General features: G+C 42.1%; 1 protein-coding gene across 1 annotated transcript; it reads right to left on the bottom strand.

Moving 5' to 3' along the window:
- Positions 1-7,858: 7,858 nt before the first annotated feature.
- LOC141134240 (olfactory receptor 5P56-like) lies at positions 7,859-8,788 on the bottom strand. The gene has a single exon (XM_073623817.1). The coding sequence runs from the start codon at positions 8,786-8,788 to the stop codon at positions 7,859-7,861; it is 930 nt and encodes a 309-aa protein (XP_073479918.1).
- Positions 8,789-9,057: the final 269 nt, after the last annotated feature.

Below are 9,057 nucleotides of genomic sequence, written 5' to 3'. Positions count from 1 at the left end.
TATACAGGAGGGGGGGTTAAGTATATACAGGAGGAGGGGGGTTAAGTATATACAGGTGGGGGGTTAACTATATACAGGAGGAGGGGGGTTAAGTATATACAGGGGGGGGTTAAGTATATACAGGAGGAGGGGGGTTAAGTAAATACAGGAGGGGGAGGGTTAACTATGTACAGGAGGGGGTTAACTATATACAGGAGGGGGATTAACTATATACAGGAGGGGGATTAACTATATACAGGAGGGGGGTGGGTTAACTATGCACAGGAGGGGGGGTTAACTATATACAGGAGGGGGAGGGTTAACTATGTACAAGAGGGGGGTTAACTATATACAGGAGGGGGTTAACTATATACAGGAGGGGGTTAACTATATACAGGAGGGGGGTTAACTATATACAGGAGGTGGAGGGTTAATTATGTACAGGAGGGGGAGTTAACTATATACAGGAGGGGGGTAAACTATTTACAGGAGGGGGGCTAACTATTTACAGGAGGGGGTATTAACTATGTACAGGAGGGGGGTTAACTATTTACAGGAGGGGGTTAACTATTTACAGGAGGGGGTAACTATTTACAGGAGGGTGGGTTAACTATGTACAGGAGGGGTTAACTATTTACAGGAGGGGTTACTATGTACAGGGGGGGTAAATATGTACAGGGGGGTAACTATGCACAGGGGGGTAACTATGTACAGGGGGGTAACTAGGGGGAGAGGGGAAACTATGTACAGGAGGAGGGGGTAACTATGTACAGGGGATAACTATGACTCTGCCTGGGACACTGATGTAAGGACTGAGGCTGGGAACACTGGTGTAAGGACTGACTCTGCTGGGGGCACCTGATGCAAGGAAGGACTCTGCTGGGGCACCTGATGCAAGGAAGGACTCTGCTGGTGGCAGGCGACGTGGCTAGTGACACGCTCAGGGATCCCACTGATTCCGCATTATGGTGAGTTGAATGATTTCATTTTATATTACAATGTAATAATAGAAATAATGCACTTCAGTCACCCTGACACCATAACAACCATGGTGCCGGAATGATTAAAGCGCGGCAGTTTTCTTTTTTTCTGTGCCACGCCTACAGACGCATGCCCTGCCACATAATTATTATACAGCTCCGCCTACAGCCAAAAAAGTGTCCCACAAATTTTTTGTGCAAAGTTGGCAACTATGCGCCACTGTGCCCTTCAAATTGTATTTGCATTTGACGGACACAGTGGCTGCATTTGATGGGCACTGTGGCTACAATTGTTGGGCACAGTGGCTGCATTTGATGGGCACAGTGGCTACAATTGATGGGCACAGTGGCTGCATTTGATGGGCACAGTGGCTGCAATTGATGGGCACAGTGGCTGCATTTGATGGGCTATAGCGGCCATGGATAGATTCATGCTATGCATGAATCTATCCATTCTACACAGAGGGGGTGGCGTGACAGAGGGGGCAGCGCCCGGGCACCCCTAATGGTTAGGGAAGAAGTCTTCTCCTGCCTGATCATTGCCATGGGACACTCAAGTCTGCGGGAATAGATATTGCTTATTCCCATGGTGGATGGAGCTGTGTGAAGTGGAGCGAGGGCAGGGGAGTGCCAACAGGGACTGAAGCCTTTCCTTCATGCATCCACCATGTTCAGAACCTGCGCATGTGTCCCCTGAAAAATCGTACTTGTTTATTATTTATTTGTCTTTATTTTTTAATTTTATTATATTTGCATTTTAGCAGCTCCTGCCTTGTTTCTAGCCTAGGTGAATGTGACATGCCAGCCTACATTCTCTGAATGGTCTAAAGCTGTGAGTGATGTGCCTCAGAGTTCTGTCTTGGGGCCAATGCTGTCCAATGTATTTATTAATGATAAAGAGGTTAGGATCAAGAGATAAAGCTCAGTATTTGATGGTAATACAAAATTATAAAGGGTAGTAACTTCAGCACAGGATGTAGCATCATGACAGGATACCCTTCATAAAATTAGATAGACAACAGATGCAGCGCTCTGAACAGGGAAACCTCTATATAAAGTTTATAGATGAAATCCACACCTGGGTGCTCTGGCTCCAATGTCCTCCAGACAGCAAACAGATCCAGTAAGTGTGCCGGCAACTCCAAATCCATATAGAAGATTTATTCATTACATGATAAGAGTATACAAAAAGGCAAGTTGCTGTGATCAGCTGCCTTGATCACAGTACAATAATGCAATAATAATAAATATTAGAACGTGACATATTATATAGTGTTAAATGGAAAAGTTAGGTGTATAAGGTGACTCATATGAACACTCACAAAATTAGATATTAAAAATTGGATATTACCAGAATATTTAAAAAATGAAATAGTTTGCTGGGAGTGGACTAGAAATAAAATAACTGACTAGTGATATATTAAAAACGTTACATTCGAATAATGGTGGTTCGAGGTAAAAAAACAGATTACAGATTAGAAATTACGCTGAGGAAAATTTTATACTGATAAAATAAATGGAAGTGTCCTCCACCATTAATAATCTGTGATAAAACAATTTAAGTCTAATTCTACATTTAACCCTAATGGTGTCAAAGTTTGTAATTCAAAGATCGACTTTGTTTCATTCTGGCATATCTTCTGGATCATATTGGCACCCCACCAGGATCTATTGATGGTGTCAATTGCTAATTACTAATACAGTGGGCAGTGCTAAAAAAATGCACTGTCACTGTATAAATGACACTGTCAGGGTAAGGGGTTAACACCAGGGGCAATCAAAGGGTTACGTGTACTCCTAGGGAGTGATTTCTAACTGTGTGGGGGTGGACTGACTTGAGGAAGAGAGACATCTGTGTTCCTGATTAGCAGGAACACAAGATGTCTCTCTTCCTCTGTGACAGAATGACAGGCAGACCGCCGTTCTGCCTTTCCCCCGCATGATTGGCAGGTCCCGGCAGCCATCACTGCAGCTGGACCCGCTAATTGGCTTACAATCCAATCACAGCAGGAGTGGGTTACCGGTCGCACACACGCGTGCCCCAGACCCCGAGGCGGAAACAACGTACAGGTAAGTTGTTTCACACAGCCCTGCCGCAGTAAATGTGTGGTGGGCAGTCCGGAAGTAGTTAAAAATATCATAAACTCAATTGGTAGACAGGTATAACACCGAGAAAGCTTATGGACATGAACATAATGTAATATTAAAGCAGAAAACAGTAAATAGAGTTCACAAAGAGATCAAATGACAAGCAGATAAAAATATAAATATATAACGGGTACATAAAGGCAGTAACCTGTGTAAACATATATAGCCCCAATGGATATAGAAAAGCACAAAAAATACAAATAAAAAAGAAAACAAAAAGCAGTTGATAACACAGGATGAATAATCAATGATTCAAAACACTAACAATACACTAAAGCAAATAATGTTGTCATTTCAGGGAAAGGTCCACATCATACCTGTAGTTCATACCCGAAGGGTTCCTAGGGTGGAGATTAAAAATCCACCAGACTTCCCTTTCGAGGAGCTTCCAGTGGGTGTAACCCCCTCGGGGAGAACCTTTAACCCTTTCCAAACTACAGAATTTAACCACTTCAGCCCCGGAAGGATTTACCCCCTTCCTGACCAGAGCTTTTTTTGCTATACGGCACTGCGTTGATTTAACTGACAATTGCACGGTCATGCGACGTTGCACCTAAACAAAATTGATGTCCTTTTTTCCCCACAAATAGAGCTTTCTTTTGATGGTATTTAGTCACCTCTTTGGTTTTTATTTTTTGCGCTATAAACAAAAAAGGAGCGACAATTTTGAATAAAAAGCAATATTTTGTACTTTTTGCTATAATAAATAGGAATGGGCGAACGGTTCGGCCCGAGGACAAGTTCGGGCCAAATTTTGGTTGTTCGGACGTTCGGCAATGGGACACTAACATGAAAAATCTAAATCAGTTATTGTCATAAAAAGCGTTTGGGGACCTGGGTCCTGCCCCAGGGGACAAGAAAAAAAAAAGTTTTAAAAATGGCCGTTTTTTTGGGAGCAGTGATTTTAATAATACTTAAAGTGAGACAATAAAAATGAAACATTCCTTTAAATATCATGCCTGGGGGGTGTCTATAGTATGCCTGTAAAGTGGCGCAGTTTTCCAGTGTTTAGAACAGTACCACAGCAAAATGACATTTCTAAAGGAATAAAAATCATTTAAAACTACTTGCAGTTTTATAGATAAAACTCATTGAAAATAACGGCATGGGTTCCCCCCCAGTCCATTACCAGGCCCTTTGGGTCTGGTATAAATATTAAGGGGAACCCCAAACCAAAAATTAAAAAAAATAGCGTAGGGGTTCCCCCCAAAATCCATACTAGACCTAAGAGTCTGGTATGGACTTTAAGGGGAACTCTGCACCAAAATAAAGAAAAATGGCATAGGGGTCCCCCCAAAATCCATACCAGGTGTCAGAGGGGGGTCACCCGTTTACATCACCGGGTGGCCCCGCCCTCAGCTATATAAGAGCTGTCACCAAGAAGAAGCATCACTCGGCGGGAGCCTCCCATGGAGGCAAAGCTGTTGCGTTTTTTTACGGTTCATCGGGTGGCGTGATAGAAGATGAATGGACATCGCAGGACATTTTTATTTTTTTATCTTTTAATAAAGGACTTGTCCCTAAATGTTTCCTGTCTTTTTTACTATTTTTGACACTTTCTTTTATGAAATGGTAGAGGTGCAATGTACCCATTACCAATTCACATTGGGGGGGGCCGGGATCTGGGGTTCCCCTTGTTAAAGGGGCTTCCAGATTCTGATAAGCCCTCCGCCCGCATACCCCCCACAACCACAGCAAGGGTTGTGGGGATGAGGCCCTTGTCCCTATCAACATGGGGACAAGGTGCTTTGGGGGACTACTCCAAAGCACCCTCCCCATGTTGAGGGCATGTGGCCTGGTACGGTTCAGGAGGGGGGGCCCCCCTCTTTTCCTGCGGCCTGCCAGGTTGCGTGTTTGGATAAGGATCTGGTAAGGATTTTTGGGGGCCTACGCCATTTTTTTTTTCATTTTGGTGCACGGTTCCCCTTAAAATCCATACCAGACCTGAAGGGTCTGGTATGGATTTTGGGAGGGACCCCTACATCATTTTTTTTAATTTGGCACAGGGTTCCCCTTAATTTCCATACCAAACCTGAAGGGCCTGGTATGGATACTGGGGGGACCCCCACACATTTTTTTTTAAACTTTTGATTCGGGGTTCCCCTTAAAATTCATACCAGACCCAAAGGGCCTGGTAATGGACTGGGGTGGACACATGCCGTTTTTTTAATGAGTTTTATCTATATTGCCGAGACCCGACAATACATTACAGCCGCGATCAGTTTTAAATTACCTTTTTCCTTTAGAAATGTCATTTTGCCGTGGTACTGCTCTAAACACGGGAAAACTGCGCCACTTTACAGGCATACTGTAGACACCCCCCAGGCATGATATTTAAAGGAATATTTCATTTTTATTGTCTCACTTTAAGCATTATTAAAATCACTGCTCCCGAAAAGACGGCCATTTTTAAAACTTTTTTTTGCATTGATACATGTCCCCTGGGGCAGGACCCGGGTCCCCAAACACTTTTTATGGCAATAAATTGCATATTAGCCTTTAAAATGAGCACTTTTGATTTTTCATGTTCGTGTCTTATAGACTTTAACGGTGTTTGTTTGTTCGTCCAAATTTTTTGCCTGTTCGGATGTTCTGGTGCAAACCGAAACGGAGGGTGTTCGGCTCATCCTTATTGGTGAGCAACAATTCTCTGTGCCTTAACAAAAACACAGAAAATAAAAAAATAAAATGTAAACACTCAGAGGCTATCTCCTCAAACGATTAATGTATTACGAATGGAAACCATCACAGCATAAAGCAAGATTGCTACTCCCTACAAAAATACCCCCCCACCCAAACACATTCCCCACCCGCGTACCTACACCTTCCACCTAAAGGTTATCCATTCCCAATACTAAATCCCCTAGGTAATAAAGCTCAAAGCAGCCCTCCCGAAGAGCTAGGACAATGTGACTAATCCCCCCACAAGATGGATCACCTATATGCGGCACCTGCAGGCTGTGTGAACCGCAGGCGTGTCACACATATACTGACAACTGAGGGTCCTGGATAAGGTGATACTGCTGAACAGTCGTGTAAACAAGCTGATGATTTACGTTTGGCAGTCTGTATACCACAGAAAGGAATGAATGCCAGATAAGGCTCTCTGCAAAGCAGGAACAGTGATGGGAGCTCATTAGGCTGCTGTTCCACTGCGAAATAAAAGTTGGTAGACTGCACCATAGGCTGTGTGTACTGCTAAACGCTCCAAACCCAAATATACAGCAAAGATGAGGTGAAGACGGTCTGACAGGATTTATGAATCTTTCATCAGTCTACCAACTTTTATTTAGTAGTGGAACAGCAGTCCCACAAGCTGCCATTACTGTTCCTGCTTTGTAGAGAGCCTTATCTGGCACTCATTCTTATCTGTGGTCTACAAACTGTCAAGCATCAATCGTCAGCTTGTCTACATGGACTCAGCTGTTCAGCAGTGTCCTGACTACTGGCTCTCAGGAATTTCTGTATTTTGGTTCTAATGCATTCGCCCATTGTGACTATGAGGTGCAGTATCACTTTATTCAGGATCCTGAGTTGTCAGTATATGTGTGACACGGACTGCGGTCCACACAGCATGCAGGTGTCGCATATAGGGGATCCATCTGGTAGGGTTGGGATTGGTCACATGGTCCTAGCTCTTCGGGAGGGCTGCTTGGAGCTTTATTACCTAGGGGATTTAGTATTGGGGATGGATAACCTTTAGGGGGGAGGGTGTAGGTACGCGGGTGGGGAATGTGTGTGGGTGGGGTGGGATGGGGGGGTATTTTTGTAGGGAGTAGCAATCTTGATTTATGCTGTGATGGTTTCCAGTCATAATAAATTCATCTTTTGAGGAGATAGCCTCTGGGTGTTTACATTTATTTAATTTTTTTTGTGTTTTTGTTATGGTATAGCTCTTTGTGAATACACTCTTCCCTTACACTGGGCGGCACCTCCACTTATCATTGATCATGTTCCCAGTACCCTAGGGTCTCTTTTGGATGAATTCTCTGTGCCTGTCTCCAAACGGTACTGCTGTGTTATCACCCTGTCACTTGGGCTTCAGATTGAGGCTACATGTGACCAATTTAGCACACATTAGGCATGCCTGGACCACTGTTGTCAACATTAGACAACTTGTCCTGAGAAATGGCATGCAGCTACCAATGAAGGGCAAGCTGACAGAAAAATTTGTGCATAAAAGGTTAAAACTGTATTTTTAATGGTGATTGATAATAGTACACTTTACATGACAATGACATTCAGTTAGGTTTAACATCCACTATAACTATTTTTAATTAAACATTCTTCATCCAGTATAAGGTATGGGCCATAGATTTACTCTCAGGTTTGCAGATCTAGAGAGTCATTTCATATGGAAGAACAATTAATAGAATAATAAAGCTTTATCCATATCTTTGTCCATATTTAAATAAATAATTACTCTTTACACTTCAAGAAAAAAATATTGAGTACTGCCCGGGATACTTTTTTCATTTGCACTAACATCCAAATTTTCAGGACAAGCTTTCGGGGTAAACCCCTTTATTCAAGTACTATATTACTGCTTAGACCTTGTTGAAGAAAGGGGCACAGCCCAAAAGCTTGTCCTGAAAATGTGGATGCTAGTGCAAATAAAAAAAGTATCCCGGACAGTACTCAATTGTTCTTGTTGCAATTGCTCTAATACAGCTACGATCACCTCAAGCCCTTCAAGAAGAGAACTTGAAGATCACGTTCTTGTATATTGGTATTTTAGATAAATTAGGAGTTTAAATAGTAACCCTTTTTCTAAACACAATATTTCTCAAAGCTTTCTTAATATCTTTATTCCTCAAGCTGTATATAAAGGGATTTGAAAACGGAGTAAACACTGTGTAAAGCATAACCAGTATCTTGGTGAGAATATGTGATTGACCTTCATTAGGAAGCATGTACATAGCAATTAGAGTTCCATAAAATATGGACACCATAGTCAGGTGAGAGCTGCAAGTGGAAAAGCATTTGAGTCTTCCTGAAAAGGAGGAGATCTTTAAAATGGTAGAAACAATGTACGTATATGAAATTACAATCACGAGGAATGGTAGGACTATGACATGAATGCTTAACAAGATGCTTTCCATTTGAACTATGGATGCATCTGAACAAGAAAGTTGCACTAGAGCATTTAAATCACAAAAGAAATGGTCAACTTCATTTGGTCCGCAGAATTGCAGCTGGCATATACTAAGTGTTAACATTAAAACCAAAGAGCAGCCCCATAGCCAGGATGCAAAAATGAATTTGAAGCAAACTGCATTATTCATAATGGAGCCATAATGCAGGGGAGTGCAGATGGCAAGATATCGGTCGTAGGACATCACTGTTAGTAGAAAACATTCAGACACTAATGATAAAGCAGAGAAATAAAATTGGGTGATGCAGCCTGAAAAAGATATAGTAGTCTGCTCATGTAAAACAATGTTTAACATGTTAGGGCTGATATCTGTGGTCAGCATGATGTCAGTTACAGAGAGTTGGGTGAGAAAGAGGTACATGGGAGAATGGAGCGTCTTGCTACAGAACACCAGCACAATAATCAAGAGGTTTCCACAGACTGTCACGATGTATATAATAAGTAATACGATAAAGAGAGTTAGATTAAATGTATCCACGTTGTGGAATCCCAAAAATAAAATTGTGGTAAAGTTTCTCTTATACATTACCTATATATACAGTAACTTGAGTAAAGTATAATCTGGAAAAATCATGTATAATACAAATTAAACTGGGTAGAATATTTTTGGTTTTCTTTATCTTAAGGCCTATCGTATATGAAAGAAAGATGGCAAAAAAGAAGGAAACAAGCCTCTAAGTGTAGTATCACAAGAAACATTTATTGTAAAAAGGCTAAACACTAGCCACTCAAATGATACAGGAGATAAGAAGGCTCATCGATACATGCAAGGCTCAGATGGTGCTCCTTCTTCTA

Source organism: Aquarana catesbeiana, linkage group LG03, assembly GCF_042186555.1.
Source record: "Aquarana catesbeiana isolate 2022-GZ linkage group LG03, ASM4218655v1, whole genome shotgun sequence".
Classification (NCBI taxonomy): domain Eukaryota; kingdom Metazoa; phylum Chordata; class Amphibia; order Anura; family Ranidae; genus Aquarana; species Aquarana catesbeiana.
This window is presented reverse-complemented; position numbering and strand designations above follow the sequence as displayed.

Bases quoted from the DNA above. Each gene is read 5' to 3' on its own strand.
- LOC141134240 (XM_073623817.1), bottom strand. From the start codon at position 8,788: ATGTATAAGAGAAACTTTACCACAATTTTATTTTTGGGATTCCACAAC.